Source organism: Cetorhinus maximus, chromosome 7 (assembly GCF_964194155.1).
Source record: "Cetorhinus maximus chromosome 7, sCetMax3.hap1.1, whole genome shotgun sequence".
In the NCBI taxonomy this organism is placed as follows: Eukaryota; Metazoa; Chordata; class Chondrichthyes; order Lamniformes; family Cetorhinidae; genus Cetorhinus; species Cetorhinus maximus.
The window spans coordinates 56862306-56879997 of NC_135885.1; the positions used below are offsets into that span (position 1 = coordinate 56862306).

The 17692-nt window shown below is 44.0% G+C and overlaps 1 protein-coding gene across 2 annotated transcripts in view; it reads right to left on the minus strand.

Annotated features, from left to right (window-relative positions):
• Positions 1-3162: 3162 nt before the first annotated feature.
• dync2h1 (dynein cytoplasmic 2 heavy chain 1) overlaps positions 3163-17692 on the minus strand; it is a 766235-nt gene continuing 751705 nt past the window's right edge. For both annotated transcript variants that reach the window (XM_078545532.1, XM_078545531.1), the window contains exons 89-90: positions 13551-13667; positions 3163-4299 (exon numbers count right to left, since the gene is read on the minus strand). In XM_078545532.1, the coding sequence (XP_078401658.1) occupies positions 4141-4299; positions 13551-13667 (276 nt within the window). In that variant the 3' untranslated portion in view covers positions 3163-4140. The remainder of the gene's footprint in view (positions 4300-13550; positions 13668-17692) is intronic.

Below are 17692 nucleotides of genomic sequence, written 5' to 3' on the forward strand. Positions count from 1 at the left end.
CCCCCCCAGTATCAACATCCTGGGTGTTACCATTAACCAGAGCAACAAATTAAATACCATGGCTAGGAGGGCAGGTTGGAGGCTGGGAATTCTGCGGAGATTAGCTCACCTCCTGTCTCCCAAAGCCTGTCCACTATCTACAAGGCATAAATCAGGAGTGTGATGGAATGCTGTCCACTTGCCTGGATGAGTGCAGCTCCAACAACACTCAAGAAGCTCAACACCATCCAGCACAAAGCAGCCCGCTTGACTGGTGCCCCACCAACCACCTTCAACATCCACTCCCTCCATCACCAATGCATAGTAGCAACAGTGTGAACCATTCATAAGATGCACCACAGCAACTCACAAAAGGCTCCTTCGACAGCACCTTCGAAACCTGCGACCTCTACCTCCTAGAAGGACAAGGGCAGCAGATGCATGGGAACACCATTACCTGCAATTTCCCCTCCAAGCCGCATATCATCCTAACATAGAACTATTTTGTGGTTCCTCCTCTGTCGCTGGGTTAAAATCCTGGAACTCCTTCCCTAATAGCTTCTTCTTCTTAGGCAGTCCCTCGGGACCAACGATGACTTTCTTCCACACCAGAGTTGTGGGACCTGAGGTGATTCAAAAGTTCAATGCTGGCCCTGCACACTCTGCCACAGCTGGGGCAGGTAGTGTTCCATGAGGCAGATGGGTGGGACGCTCTATTTTAGTACACTCCTTTCGCTGTTTGTGCTTGGCCTCCAGCTGGACCTGTCAGAGATATTTTTGGCAGTCGTTGACATCTTTGCGAGTGCTTCTTCTCCAGTTTGGGCAGCCTCGAGCAAGATTCCCACAAATTGGTGGGGATGTTGCATTTTTTCACGGAGGCTTTGAGGGCGTCCCTGAAACGTTTCCTCTGCCCTCCTGGCAATCGCTTACCATGACAAAGCTTGGAGCAGAGAGCTTGTCTTGGGAGTCTTGTGTCAGGCATGCAGACGATGTGGCTCGCCCAACGTAGCTGATTAGCCATAACCAGTGCCTCAATACTGGGGATGTTGGCTTGAGTGAGGACACTTATATTAGAATGCCTATCCTGCTATTCAATTTGCAGGATTTTGTGGGGGCATTGCTGGTGATATTTCTCCAGGGATTTATGTTGTCCATGTCTCTGACTCATACAAGAGGGCAGGTAGCACTGTAGCCCTGTAGACCATGAACTTGGTGCCGGATTTCAGGTCTTTATCATCAAACACTCTTTTCCTCAGATGACTGAAGGCTGCACTGGCACGCTGGAGGCGTTGTTGAGTTCCATCATCAATGACTTCCCTCGCTGAGTGGAGGCTCCCAAGGAATAAGAAATTATTAATGTTGTCCAATGGTTCGCCATGGATCTTGATATCCCTAACAGCAATGTGAGAGTACCTATACCTATATATGGATTGTAGTGGTCCAAGAAGGCAGCTCAGCACCATCTCAACAGCAATTAGGGATGGGCAATAAATGCTGGCCTAGCCAGCGATGTCCACATTCTGTGAAAGAATTTTTAAAAAATCATGGTCAATCTGCACCTCAACTCCATCTATCCAGTTTTGTTCCATATCCCCTGATATCTGTGCTTAATGGAAATCTATTAATCTCAGTCTTGAAAATCTAAATGAACACAACATTTACTGCTTTTTGGGGAAGCGTATTTCTGATTTTCAATACCCTTTGTCTGAAGAAATGCTGTCTAAACATCATTCCAACCCGTTCTAATTTTAAGATTAAGGTCCCATGTTCTAGATTCCCCTACTCGAGGAAATAGTTACATTATTTTATGCAACACTAATTGCGGGCCAGAGCAAAAAGACACTGATATTGACAGGATCCTTTGTGTGGACATTTACCTTCATTGTTTCAATTTATCAATTCTACTCAGAACTCAAAATATCAGTGTTCTATTTCATTATCTCCAAAGAGGGTAAAAAGAAATATGTCATTGTACTTTTTTTTCTTTAAGAATGATCTCAAAGGCTGGAATTTTACGACCTCTCAGGGGCCAGGAATGTAAAATTGGGTGTGATGGCAGGGGCTGTCATGACCATCATTGGTATTTTACTAGTGATAGGGGAGCTGTTGGATGGCCCACCTGCTCTTGGGCCAATTGAAGGTCACTTAAGGGCCCCCGCTCACCACCGCTGGTATTTTACCAGTGGCAGGGTGCCCTTGCCATATGGTGAGGCTGCCAAATAACCTGTGGCCAACAGAAGCAGAAAGGGCCCCGCCCATGTTTGACCTCCACCCTGGCCTCCTGATTAAGAACCCTCGCCCATCACCAGGGCCTGCCTGAATGGCCCCAGCAAGGCGACCCCGCTTACCTTCCAGTCCGGCCTCTTCCATGGCTCTTCATCAGGGGCTGGTTGCAGCCCCAGCAGTGGCCACCATTACTTGTGGTGCTACTGGAACTGGAGAGCTGTTGGCCATCTGATTGGCTGGCAGCTCTTGGAGGCGGGACATCCTTCCACATGGAGGCAGAAACCACACCTCAAGCCATTAACTGCCAGAAGACTGCAAAATCTGATTGTGGCCTCCCAGCGTGCAACAAGTGCATCACCTCTGTGTAAAATCCAACCCAAAGTCTTATTCTTGATTTTTAAGGCTGAGGTCGATAGATTCCAATGAAAGCCCACATGGTTATTTTTAAATTCAAGATAAGGGGTAGGGAGTACAGAGACCCTAGCCAATGAGGTGCTGGCTGTACACAGAAGGGTGAAGTTCCAACGGACACAGATTACTGAGGTGCTGCCTGGACACAGACAGGTGAGGCGTCCATAAGACACAGACGTGTGAAGTGTTGGCTGGGTCTCTAAAGATGTCTCATAATATAAATTAGGGTCCCATGATATTAAAATAAGTCTGAACATGAAATCAATCCAGAAAAAAAATGATAATTATTGATTGCCTGTGTCATTGATGGCATTTGTTAGGTTGCTACGACAGTTCGACTCCTAAGAAGAATCACTTCTTGGATTGGTCTTGGCATCACATCTGCATTTATCTTTATGCAATCATTTCTGAAGCTAGGCATCAGTCTTGGAACACAAATGAAGCATAAATTAGCTGGAATTCAAGGCCTGCTTTATCAGAAAATACTGCCTAAACAGGCATCTTGTCCTATAATCTGACATTAATAAATAAAATGAAAGAAGGCACATCAATCCATTTCTTTATTCTGATAACTAAATTTCACTGTTATAAACAATACGCAGTGGAATGTTCATCTTTGGTAGCCATTCATAAAAGCACAAAAGAGTAGGATAACTTGTGTGACATTAAGCTTCAACATTAACTATAAAAGTACGAACAAGCAATATCTTAGAGATCACAAAGAGCGAGAAACACATTCCTGAGGTTATGTAAGATGATAATCATTCAGAAACATTTCCTTTCCAATAATCAATAGTCATAGAGCTGAATTTTCTGGCTGGTGAGCTGGGGCGAGGCCCGCTTGCCGACGCGTACAATGACGCGCGGTGACGTTGGGCAGTGACTGTCAAAGGCCTATTAAGGCCTGTTAAAAACTAATTAAACAATTAAATGAGCTGCCCGTCAAACCTTAAGGTTTGCGGGCAGGCAAAGAGCCCAGGTGGCCTTCGCATTTTTCATGGAACCTCATCCACGGGTGTTTAACTCATGAAGTGTTTAAAAATTTAATAAAATTTTAAAAATCATTGATATGTGCCAGCTCATGTGACACTGTCACATGAGGGGACATGTTCTAAACGTTTTCAAATACTTTATTTAGAAATTTTAAACTTAAACTAATCTCCCTGAGGCACCTCTGTGCCGATTGGGTTCACGCTCGCTCCCGCCCGCCCCCAGACAACCCCCCCCCCGCCCCCCCGACGGGGGTCAAAATTCTGCCCATAATGTATGGAATGAATGAAAACAAGGTAGTAATTAATTGCAGAAATCTGAATTGTTTCGATTATTTCTAATTAAAGTACTGTAAAAATTTAGTTAAACAGAAATATTGTCTTACTCTGGTGTATTTTGTACTACAATGTACCAAATGTGATAGGCAGTAAGCACGCTGCATCAACAGGATGTTCAATACATAAACAAGGAATCTTTTTTTTAAAATTTGAGATAACATGTTTCAAAGATTCTGCTAAAAACACAAAAAATAAATCACTGATTCTTCAGGAATAAAGCTGCCCCAGACTGAATCCATTGGTCCTGGTTGACTCCACAGGGGACATCAATGTTTGTTACTACCTGATCCCGTTCAGCGCTGGTATACACTGGCAACGAAATGCACTCTTCAGGAGAGTATGGCCCATTAGCATCCTGCAAAAAAGGTTCAAGTTTAATGTTAACCAAAGCCAAAAACAACTGAGAGAATAAAAGAGCTAAAACAGTTTTGTGAAATCATCAGCAGGCAGCTTTTGGGTGTCTGAGCCAGATAAATCAACAGGAACTAACAATTTGATCAAAACAGGAAATACGAAGGCAAGCAAACAATGAACAGTCTTGGACAGCGTGTCCTTTTGTGTCACAACTTTCTGGTAAACTGTCAGAGCATAAAAGGCCTTGGTTGAAAACTAACTTCCACATCTTTACAGATAAACATTTCTAAAATGTAAGCAACTGTACATTAATGGGAAGTAGGTATGACAGGTTATTCAGCAATTTGTTAGAGTGTTTTTTTTTCTCCCTGGATTGGTTTCTAGGAGTATAGCCATTCTATTGTTTCAGTGAAGACTAACATAACAAATTTCCTTGCATCTCTTGTAAAGTTTCTCTAAGCATTAATAGAGTTTCCTGATGGTCTTGTAAGGCCCAGAATCTCCACCTGCCACAAACAAGGCTATTGGTATAAGGGAGGGTGGGTTGGAAAAGGAGACACCCAACCTGTAGTCCACCATTACACCAAAACTACAAAATACTGGGTGGATTCTTGGTGATGGGTACACTGAGTGAGAACAGAAACATTGAGGCAGTCAATGGCCTGGATTGTGATCTTAAACCCCTAAGATTCAGGAACATTTTATTAATATTTTGTCTGGCTTATTAAGAGGTAGGAGGGACACTTTTTCTTTTATTCACAACAGGGAGCAGAGAAGTCAGAGGATAGACAGCGCAATGAATTAAGGTGAAGGTTCAACAATTTGCTACATGCAGAGGCTAAAGTAAGGAGGCCATTTCAGCAAAAAGAATTACCATTGTGTCAATCACAGGGCCACCCCTGATCACTCTTTGTATTGCTTTCTTCCCCCAAATCTTACTTCCTTCTGTGCTTGCCATGGAAAAATTTTCCCAAATTATTTACAAATGCAATTTGCCATTTCAAAATCCCAACTATCAAGCCTTTGGACCTCCATTCATCAAGACATTTCTGCAGCTATTGATCTGCCCAACCACACTCTCACCTCCATCTTGATATTCTAGTTCCCATTAAACCCATTACTCTTTCTCATCCTGGCCATTTCCCCAGTAAGGCTCTCATCTCTGCTCCCTCAAGTCCAAGATTTAAACGGATATGATGAACAACTAGTTTAGACATTCACCGCCAGATCTGGCTGGACTATATAAAATACTTTCTTTTCGTTCTTAGGATGTGAGTGTCATTAGCAAGGCCAGTATTTATTCTCCATCCCTAATTGTCCTTGAGTGGTTTGTTGTGAGCCTAATTTTTGAATCATTGCAGTTCATGTGGTGTAGGTAAGCCCACAGTGTTGTTAGGGAGTTCCAGGATTTTGACCTGGTGACAGTGAAGGAACGGTTATATAGTTCCAAGTCAGTGTGTGGCTTGAGGGGGAACTTGCAGCTGGTGGTGTTTCCATGCGTCTGCTGCCCCTGACCTAGATGGTAGAGGTCGAGGGTTTGGGTGCTGCTCTCAAAGAAATGTCATTCCCAGCCCTCCAGCCTCACTTTTCTGTCAGTGACCTGGATGGGACTACATTGAAGGTTCAACTGGCTTATTCCACTGTCGTGAATGCAAGGATTTATAAGATGATAATGTTTTGGACTGTCTCTTTAATTCAAGGTGAAATGGAGGATTGAACAGAGTCAAGTGATCTGCTATGATTTCTGCCTGACAACAAGTTGTGTGGCTTGGTTACCTTGGTGACAGGGGGCTACAGAAATGTATATGCCATATTTCATACCTGAAAACAAAGCCAAGAGCAGCTGGGCTGACTGTGGGAAGACTTTTGATCTCTGAAGTTTTAGAGAGAAAGAGAGAGAGAGCAGTCTCTCAAAAAGACAAAAGGCTGAGCTAGTGTGGTCAGCAGAGAGGAGTGTGCTGCTTTTCTGTGAACTACCAGGCAGAATGCAGGAGGGAGGGAGGTCTCAAGTCAAAGAGATGTGTGCATTCTAAAGACACTGGAAGATTTGTCCAGGCAAGGCTGGAAGGAGAAGTCGCTGGAGTGGGCCTTATTGCTGGTAGATGGTTCATGAATTCTTCAAAAACTTCCAAAGATGAGTCATATTGGACTTGAAATGTTAACTCAGTTTCTCTTTCCACAGATGCTGCTTGCATTTTTTCAGCACTCACTGTTTTTATTTCAAATCTTCAGCATCCACAGTATTTTGCTTTTATTACCTGTTTGAGGTGGCCAGCGGGGATTCATCAAATTGCTGACAAATTTAACAATCGCCTGAACAAACACACAGATGGGTGTGGGCATCCCATTTATAAATTCATCAGTAATTTTGCATGAAATATATGTTTGCAGCAGCCTAATGCAGCAACTCCATTTCAAATGAATACAGACTCTCCAGGATTTATGCAAATCAATCACATTTTAGCAGGGACTGAAATTTTGAATATGCAACTGAAATAGTCAGGTGTTAATGTTTCAACTTCTTTTAGATAATTTATGTGGCAAACTGCTTTGTGCTGGAAGCATAGTGCAGATATTCCTTTTTATAGCATCTGGGAAACAGGAAGTTCCCAAGCTCTGTGAAGAGGGCAGGAATTGTTACGCCAAATTCCATGCCCTTTATATCAGATTACAGAGGACGTCTGAGGCCAAAACAGACAACAGGTAGAGGATAAAGACGATCGTGAAACTGAGATGGAAGGGAATTTCCTGGCTCTCCGACCTCAGCTTCTAGTTGGAGCTATGGAGGGCTGCCAATTTTGCGGCACATCAGAAGAAGCTGACATTAGGGCCTGAATTTCACGCTTGGCATGCGCACTAAGTTGGCGGGCCCGGAAGCAGACCAAAATGTACTTTCACCCGCAATCAGCCAACTAACGGCCAGATAGGGTGAAACATGTGCTGAAAGAGCCTCAGTGCTGCCAAAAGTCGGGGGGGGGCGGCGCAGAAAGAGGGTGGGGCACCAACAAAAGTGAGGGTGCGGGTGGGAATTTCTAGTGAGCTTCCTGAAGGCAGATAGTTGCTGCAGAGCTGCCTCAGGGAGCTGCAGATGTGAACATATTAAAGAGAAAAATGCACCAAACTGTGTCTATGTAACACACTCAAGCAGCTGACAGCAGAACTCAAAAAACATCAGTCCCCAGATATCTTTCTTTGTTATATTTCACCCCGGACATTTCATCCCGCCCTTGGATGAGGTTTCATTAAAAATGAGCTGCACGCCTGCCCGTTTTTCCCGTGCAGCTAGCGTGAAATCGTACAGGAAACATAAAATCGTGGACTATAGAGTTTTTAATGGCCTTAATTAGCCCTTTAATTGTCAGCGGGCACGGCACCAACTCACGCACGCTCCCGCCAGCCTCAATATTGCTCGCGTGCGTGATGATGTCAGGACGCACGCCCAATGTCATTTCGCACAATTTCATGTGTGTTCAGGTTGGACGCGCACCCGCCTGATTAACGTATAATTCTGGCCTAGGTCTTGTGTTTGGTCCTTCTCAGATTGATGAGCCTGAAGGAGCCAGGCTGCAAGATGTGATGGCTGGAGGTCTTCTTCAACAGCAGCCAGAAGGCTTTGAAGCAGACTGTCAGTGCTGAGCTTATAGCTGATCTTGTGTTTCTATGCCCATTTCTTGGTGCAAGGTCCTGCTTGGGCTGGATGCACAAATGGCCTGTTCACCAAATCTGGATGCTCAAGGCGCAGCTTTGCTTGTCCACGGACTTTGTCCGCACTACGGTTGATCAGGCTGGTTGGGCGAGTGGGGCACTAGAGAGTTATGTTGGAGCTAATCTTCCCAGGCTTTCTACTTCTGGTACTATTTTAAAAGTACTTGCATGCTTTGTCACTTTTCAGTTATTACAGTGCTTACTAGTAAAAATTTACAAATATCATGAATGTATACTCCATCTTGACATTATCAATATAATAGACATTACTTAATTGCATTGGGAATACACAAAGGAAATACTGGAGCTGTGCAATAGATCCATGAATCTGCAAAAACAGAAAAGTGCCATTTGAAGTGAGTTCACTTATCAGAAGTGATAGCATTAACCTATGTTTTCTACTTTCAGATACTGGTCAATTTTCTGTGCATCACCATCATTTTTTATTATTATTTCAGAGTTCCAGCTTTTTCCTTTTATATAATCAATTATACTTCCTGGGTACGAGGGGTTGAACTGTTGAGTTCTAACACTCCTTTTCAACATGCTATATAATTACATCTTTACAGTTTTGCAAAATTACTGACTTGTTGCATGAGTCTCTACCTATGCATTCTATAGCTGGTGATAAGCTAGCACTTTCAATATAGGCCTCTATTATTTTAGAATCAAAATGAATAATGGTTGCTATTATGAGCAAACATAAGAAATGGGAGCAGGAGTAAACCATATGGCTTCTCAAGGCTGCTCCACCATTCAATATGATCATAACTGATCTTCTGCCTCAACTCCACTTTCCTGCCTGCTCCATAACCCTTGATTCCCTGAGAGGCCAAAAATCTGTCTATCCCAGCCTTAAATATATTCAATGATGGAACATCCACAACCTTTGGCTCGAGAATTTCAAGGGTTCACAATCTTTTGAATGACGAAATTTCTTTTCATCTCAGTCCTAAATAATCAGCCTTTGTCCCGAGTCTGAGCCCTGTTTTCCGGATTCCCAGCTAGGGGAAATAGTGTCTATCAGTGTCTATCCTGTCAAGCCCTTTCAGAATCTTGTATGTCTCAATGAGATCACCTCTCATTCTTCTAAACTCTAGAGAGTAGAAGTCCAATTTACTCAGCCTCCCATCATAGGGCAACCTTCCCATCCTAGTAACCAATCTAGTGAATCTTCTCTGTACTGCTTCCAAGGCAAGCATATCTTTCCTTAAATATGGAGACCAGTACTGTGCACAGTTTTCCAGGTGTGATCTCACCAAAGACCTGTACAATTCTAGCAAGACTTCCAATTCCCTTGTAATAAAGACCAAGAAGCCATTTGTCTTCCTAATTGCTTGCTCTACCGATATGGTAACTTTCTGTGTTCCATGTATGAGTACACGCAAGTCCCTCTGAACATCAACACTTACAAGTTTCACAGCATTTAAAAATATTCTGCTTTCCTATTACTAAAGTGAAAAACCTCACACTTTCCCACATTATACTCCATCTGTCAGATTGTTGCTCATTCGCTTGACCATGGACAGAATTTTTCCCTCGTCGGGCAGGCTTGGTGGGAGCGGGCTGCCTGCGATCAGCTCCGCTGTGTGATTTCACGCGGGCGGGCCAATTAAGGCCCACCCTGCGTGGATCACGAGCGGCAGCACAGAGCGCTGCCTGTGCGGGCAGGGGGAGGAAGGAGAATGGGCCTGACGCGCAGTTCGCACATGCGCGCGAAAGAACGCTTCAATCTCCCTGAGGCACGGAGCTGCCTCAGGGAGATTAAAGCGCTTTTTATAAAAATTAATAAAGACAGTGAAAATTTTTAAAAACGTGTCCCCTCATAATTCAAAAATAAAGTTTTTAGTTAATGTTTATTTGATTTAGGAAACCTCATCCCGCTCGTGGATGAGGTTTCCTAAAAAATGTAAAGGCTGCTCGGCCATTTCACCTGTGCACCAACCGTAAGGTTGGACGGGCAGTGTTAATTTAATTTTAATTAGCTTGTTAATGGCCTTAATAGGCCTTTGAATTATTGGCGGGTGTGCAGCCGACTCTAGCGCGCGCCCGCTGAAGGAAATATTGCGCGAGGACGTTGGGACACACGCCTGATGTCATCACACGGCATATTATCCTCGGGCGTGTCGGGCATATACCTGCATGCCAAACGTAAAATTCTGCCCCATATCTTTTCAGCCTCTTTGTGTTCTCCTTACAGCCTACATTCCCACCTAGCCTATAAGGGCAATTACAGAGGTATAAAGAAACAGTTGTCTAAAGCAGGTTGGGAAGCTAGACTGAGGGGAAGGTCAATGGATGAGCAGTGGCAGACATTTAAGCAGATATTTCATAAAGCTCAGCAAAAAATTATCAAGGTCAAAAAGAAGGACTCGATGAGAAGGATGAAGCACCGTGGTTAACAAAGGCGGTCGAGAAGAGTATCCAATCAAAAACTAAGGCATACAAAGCGGCGAAAACTAGTGGTAGGCCAGAGGATTGGGAATTTCTTTTAGGAACCAGCAGCAGATGACTAAAAAGCTAATAAAGAGGGAGAAAATTGATTATGAAAGTAAATTGGCAAAAAATATAAAAACAGACAGCAAGAGCTTCTACAGGTATATAGAAAGAAAGAGAGTGGCTAAAGTGAGTGTTGGGACCCTTGGAGGATGAGACTGGAGAATTGATAATGGGGAACAGGGAAATGGCAGATAACTTAAACCAATATTTTGCATCGGTCTTCATGGTGGAGAATTCTATAAACATCCCTAAGATCTCAGATAAGCAAGGAGCTAATAGGAGGAAATATCTTGTAACAGTCTCTATCACGAGGGACAAAGTGTTTAACAAACAAGTGGGACTAAAGGCAGATAAGTCGCCAGGACCTGATGGCCTGCATCCAAGGGTTTTAAAGGAAGTGGCTGCAGAGATAGTGGAGGCATTGGTTGAAATATTCCAGAACTCACTGGATCCTGGGAGGGTCCAAGCGAATTGGAAAACCGCTAATGTGACACCCCAGTTCAAGAAGGGAGGGAGACACAGAGCAGGAAACTCTAGGCCAGTCAGCCTAACAACTGTCGTTGGGAAAATGCTTGAGTCCATTATTAAGGAAGAAATAGCAGGATATTTAGGAAAGCTTAACGCAATCAAACAGAGTTAACGTGGTTTTGTGAAAGGGAAATCATGTTTGACAAATTTGCTAGAGTTCTTTGAGGATATAACAAGCAGAGTTGATAAAGGGGAACTGGTAGATGTAGTGTATTTGGATTTCCAGAAGGCATGCGATAAGGTGCCACATAAAAGGTTATTGCACAAGATAGGAGCTCACGGTATTGGAGATAATGTATTAGCATGGATTGAAGATTGGTTAACACACAGAAGACAGAGAGTCGGGATTAATGGGTCTTTTTCAGGTTGGAAAGAGGTAACTAGTGGAGTGCCACAAGGATCAGTCCTTAGGCCTCAATTATTTACTATCTGTATTAATGACTTGGAGTAGGAGGCAGAGTGTAATGTATCCAAATTTGCTGACAATACAAAAATAGGTGGGAAGGCATGTTGTGATGAGGACATAAGGAATCTGCAAGGGGATATAGATAGGTTGAGAGAGTGGGCAAAAACTTGGCAGGTGGAGTTTATTGTAGGAAAGTGTGAGGTAATGCACTTTGGTAGGAAGAATCAAAAGGCAGACTATTATTTAAATGGAGAGAGACTCCAAAACAGTGCAGCACAGAGGGATCTAGGTGTTCTTGTACATGAAACACAAAAAGTTAGCATGCAGGTGCAGCAAGTAGTTAAGAAGGCAAATGGAATTTTGGCCTGTATTGCTATGGGGTTGGAGTTTAAAAATATGGAAGTCTTCTGTACAGGGTATTGGTGAGGCCACACCTGGAGTACTGTGTACAGTTTTGGTCCCCGTATTTAAGAAGGGGTATGCTGGCATTGAAGGCTTCACTAGGCTGATACCTGGGTTGAAGGGGTTGACTTATCAAGAAGGGCTAAACAGGTTAGGCCTTTATTCGTTAGAGTTTAGAAGAACGAGGGGTGATCTTATTGACACGTACAAGATTCTGAGGAGGCTTGACAGTGTAGATGTTGAAAATGTGTTTCCACTAGTGGGGGAATCTCAAACTAGGGGGCATAGGGGAGAATTTTCTCCCTGTCGGGGGAGTTGTGCGGGGGTGGGCGCGGGCGGGTGCGCAGCCGATGGGTGCCCCCAATCGACTGGGCACCGCCATTTTACGTGGGCAGGCCAATTAAGGCCTACCCAGCGTGACTTGCGTCCGGAAGCGCTGAGCGCTCCCTGTGCGGGCGGGGATGCCTAAGTCAGGGAGTACGCCTTTTTGCGCATGTGCGGTGCCTCAGGGAGATTACTTTGACTTATAAAACATTGATTAAAGGTAAATAAAAATTTTAAGGACATGGCCCTCATGTGAAACTGTCGTATGAGCTGGGACATGTCCATTAATTTTATTAAAAATTTTTCTAACACTTTAAAAACGTTCATGAAACCTCATCCCGCCTGTGGATGAAGTGCCATGAAAAATGCGAAGGCTGCCTGGGCTCTTTCCCTGCCCAGCAACCTTAAGGGCAGCTCAGCTAATTGCTTTATTGGCTTTTTAAATGGCCTTAATAGGTCTTTTACAGCTTGGCGGGTGCACAGCCGAGACAGCTGCGTGCTGTCCGAACTGAAAATCTAAATGACGCGCAGTGACGTCGGGACGCACGCCCAACGTCACCGCGTGTCATTTTACACCGAAGATTCTGCCCATAGTTACAGAATAAGGGGACACTCATTTAAAACTGAGATGCGAAGGAATTTCTTCTCTCAGAGGGTAGTGAATGTTCTGGAATTCTCTACCCCAGAGAGTTGTGCAAGCTAGATCACTGAAAGTATTTAAAGGGGAGGTAGACAGATTTTTGAAATATCGGGTTGTTGAGGGCTATGAGGAGCTGGCACGAAAGAGGAGGTGAGGCCTGGGGCAAATCAGCTATGATCTTACTGAATGACGGAGCAGCCTTGAGGGGCTGAATGGCCTACTCCTGACCCTATTTGTTATGTTCTTATGTATCATTAACAAACTTAGATTCATTAATCTCGGTCTAGTACAGGACCTTGTGGATACATTTGATCAATCATATTTTTACCCAAGTCATTCAGTAGAAAAAGCACTGGAGACGAGCACACACAGTAGAATTAGTCAACATTGGCAAGTTTAAGCTCATTAGGTGCTTGATTAGTAGTTTAACAAATGGTTCAGTACCTTTGTTGAAGGTGCCTTCTGACTGGCTTTTCAGTTACAGATAACATGCAATGCATGCTACCTTGCAAAAATTGAACCCAATTAAATCACATTTTAAACATGGATGTATACAAACTTACTGTCCAAAGCTGTATTACTGATCTAAAATAAAACTAAAGCTACTGGAAATGCACATTAGGTTGATTGGCATCAGTAAAAGAAAGGTAGGTTATGCTTCAAGTGGGTCCTGGCATTAAAATAGTCTTCAACATTACTGATTAAGATGGATAAAGAGCTTAAAGGTTGAGATTAAACAATTTGGTACCTGAAGAATCCAGGCCATATAACAAGGGGGCACAGCTGACACGCTGGGAGAATCATGCTGGTTTTCTGAAAGCCGATTCCCATCAAAGCTGCATCCCTCTAGGTAGAGGCCTCCAATCTGTCACAGAGACATATGAAATATTTAGTTGTGTATCAGGAACCACTGAGTGCCAAAACTCAATTAACTCTACTGTAATATGGATAGAAAAGAGTCTGAGAAATAAAAACCATTGCTGCTGATAAATAACAGGAAACTAAAGCCTGCAACCTTATGTGTGAGAATAGGAAATCTGATTCTAACAAATAACCTCTCCATGAGGGCAAACTCTGAAAACTTCCCTTTTCACCCAAAGATGGAAGGATAAGATTTTTTGGCACCAATTGCACCATCTACCTGCAGATACAATTAAGCTTACAACATCAAGAGAACTGTATTCTCTGTCAGACAGAACAATATTTTACAATCTCATGTAACAGACATTAGAATAACAGGAATTACACAACAATGGGGATTAGAGTGCATTGAATCCCTTAGAGAGTCATTTGTATGATTTCTAACCAGGTACACAAACACAAAGTTAAAACAGCACAGCTACATGTTAAAAAATAAAATCCAAGTGTAATTTATTCTCTATTGAATAATAATCTTTATTCAAATTGTATGGGGTAGGAATTCAACTCATGGTTATCCACTTTGTGCCTGGAAACCAGATGGTCAAGAGCTGTGGGGAGAACCTTGAGCCCACCTGATCCCATATACCATGGGTCCATAAATGGTCGAGCAGCATGCCTGCCTAAAACAAGATATGCTGCTTTACTGTGCAAATCGGGGTCTTAACCTCACTGACTCCCACTCCACTTCACCATGTCCATTCACCCCTCTTGCCACACATCCCACAACCAAGAAACCCTGGGAGGAATTTAATGTTGGTGACAGGTGTCTCATCTGTCAGTTGTAGAGTCGGTGGGAGCCCCACGTCACCTCTATTGGGGAAGGCTCGTCAGAGATTAGTGCCCATCTGGCCGGTGCCACGCCTTTCTCGGGATTTAGGACTCAAGGCGCAGAAAATCCTCCTCCTGAGAACTGCTGGCCAATCAGAGGCTGGTAAATCTCCTTTGCCCATCAGTACCACCAGCAATGATAGCTACTGCTGGTAAATCGTGATTCGCTATCAGAGATGCCTAGGATCGCTGAGGGTTCCAGGCCATAGGTAAGTGAGGGAGGGATGGGGATCGTGGGGAGGGGGTTGCTTGCTAGCAGGGTGGAGGGAGTCGGAAGAAAGGACAGGCGGTGGCTCTCAGCAAGCTCTCCCTTCTCTTGCCAGGTGTGGGGAGGCCTTCCATTAGCTTTCTCGCCCCAGACTCTGTCAGGTGGAGGTGAGAAAGGGGCAGGGTCCACACCCCGCACCCTCCCACCAGATTAAATGCTCAAATGGCCCCTGCCTCCAAACTCACTGAATTAATATACAGAGAAAGAGAGGAGGTATTAGCGGGTTTAGCGGCCTTAAAAGTGGATAAATCCCAGGCTGTTTAGGGAGGCAAGGGAACAGATATCAGGGGCCCTGGTAATAATTTTCAAATCCTTTCTGGCCACGTGTGAGGTGCAAGAGTACTGGAGGACTGCTAGCATTGTCCCATTATTAAAAAAGGAAGGAAGGGATAGACCAGGCCAATCAGTCTAACCTCAGTGGTGGGGAAGTTACTAGAAAGAATTCTGAGGGACAGAATATTTGGAGAGACACGGATTAGTCAGGGATAGTCAGCATGGATTTGTAAGGGAAGTTCGTGTTTGACAAATTTGATCGAGTTTTTTGAGGAGGTAACCAGGAGTGTTGATGAGGGTAATGCATTTGATGTGGTCTACATAGACTTTAGCAAGGCATTTGATAAGGTCCCTCATGGCAGACTGGTCAAGAAAGTAAGAGCCCATGGGATCTAAGGCAAAGTGGCACGTTGGATCCAAAATTGACTTAGAGGCAGGAAGCAGATGTGGATGGTAGAGGGATGTTTCTGTGACTGGAAGTCTGTTTCCAGTGGGGTTCTGGAGGGCTCAGTGCTGGGGCCTTTGCTGTTTGTGATGTACATAAATGATTTGGGCTTAAATGTAGGGGGTATGATCAAGAAGTTCGCGGATGACACAAAAATTGGTGGGGCGGTAGATAGTGAGGAGGATAGCCATAAACTGCAGGAGGATATCAATGGACTGGTCAGGTGGGTACAGCAGTGGCAAATGGAATTCAACCCTGAAAAATTTGAGGTAATGCACTAGGGGAGGGCTAACAAGTCAAGGGATTAGACTATGAATGGTAGGACTCTGGAAAGTACTGAAGATCAGAGGGACCTTGGTGTGCATATCCACAGATCCCTGAAGGTAGCAGGGCAGATAGATAAGGTGGTTAAGAAGGCATATGGGATACTTGTCTTTATTAGCCGAGGCTTAGAATACAAGAGCAGGGGGGTTATGCTGGAACTGTACAAAACGCTGGTTAGGCCACAGCTGGAGTACTGCATGCAGTTCTGGTCACCACATTATAGGAAGGATGTGATTGCACTGGAGAGGATGCAGAGGAGATTTACCAGGATGCTTCCTGAGCTGGTGGGTCTGAGCTATAAGGAAAGATTGAATAGGCTGGGATTGTTCTCCTTGGAGCAGCGAAGGTTGAGAGGGGACCTGATAGAGGTGTATAAGATTATGAGGGGCATAAATAGGGCGGATAGGAAGGCACTTTTTTCATTAGCAGAGGGATCAATAACTAGGGGGCATAGATTTAAAGTAAGAGGTAGAAGGCTAAGAGGGGAGCTAAGGAGAAATTTTTTCACCCAGGGTGGTGGGAGTCTGGAACTCACTGCCTGAAAGGATGGTTGAGTCAGAAACTCTCGTAACATTTATGAAGCATTTAGATATTCACTTGCATTGCCAGGGCCTCCAGGGCTATGGGCCAAGCACTGGAAAATGGGTTTAGTGTAGTCAGATCTTTGTTGACCGGTGTGGACACGATGGGCCAAATGGCCTCCTTCCATGCTGTAAACGTCTATGAGTCCCTCATGATTTTGAATGCATCTATCAAATCTCCTCTCAGCCTTCTTTTCTCCAAGGAAAACAATTTTAACTTCTCCAATCTATCTTACTAACTGAAGTTCCTTGTCCCTGGAATCATTCTCGTGAATCTTTTCTATACTCTCTACAATGCCTTCACGTCCTTCCTAAAGTGCAACACCCAGAACTGGATTCAATAGTCCAGCTGAGGCTGTATTAGTTTCTGATACAAGTTCAACATAACCACCTTGTTCTTGTACTCTATCCCCTATCAGTAAAGCCTAGGATACTGTATGCTTTATTAACCACTCTCTCAACCTGTCCTTCCACCTTCAGCGACTTATGCAGATATACACCCAGGTCCCTCTGCTTCTGCATCCCCTTTAGACTTGTGCCTTTAGCTTAGCTTGTCTCTCCATGTTCTTCCTATCAAAATAAATCACTTCACATTTCTCCGCATTGAACTTTATCTGCCACCTGTCTGCCCATTCCACCAGCTTTTTCTATACCATCCTCCTCATAGTTCACAATACTTTCAAGTTTTGTATCATCCGCAAACTTTGAAATTGTGCTCTGTGCACCAAGGTCTAGGTCATTAATATATATCAGGAAAAGCAAGGGTCCCAACACTGACCCCTGGGGAGCTCCACTACAAACCTTATTCCAGTTTGAAAAACATTCATTAACCACCACTCTCTGTTTCCTGCCACTCAGCCAATTCTGTATCAATGTTGCTACTGTCCCTTTTATCCCATGAGCTATAACTTTGCTAACAAGTTTGTTGTGTGGCACAGTACGAAATGCCTTTTGGAACCAAAGGCAACATGAGGAAAAAACCTTCTTACACATCAGGTGGTTAGGATCTGGAATACACTGAGTGTGTGGTGGGTGCAGATTCTACTGTGGCTTTCAGAAAGGGAATTAGATAATTACCTGAAGAGTAAAATTTGCAGGGTTATGGGGAAAAGGAAGGGGACTAGCAGAGTTTCACTTACAGAACAGACACAATAGGCCAAATGGCCTCTTTCTGTACTGTAACTATTCTATGGGAAGAATTTTCGGGTCGGCAAGCAGGAGTGGGGCCCGCTCGTTGACGGGTTAAATGA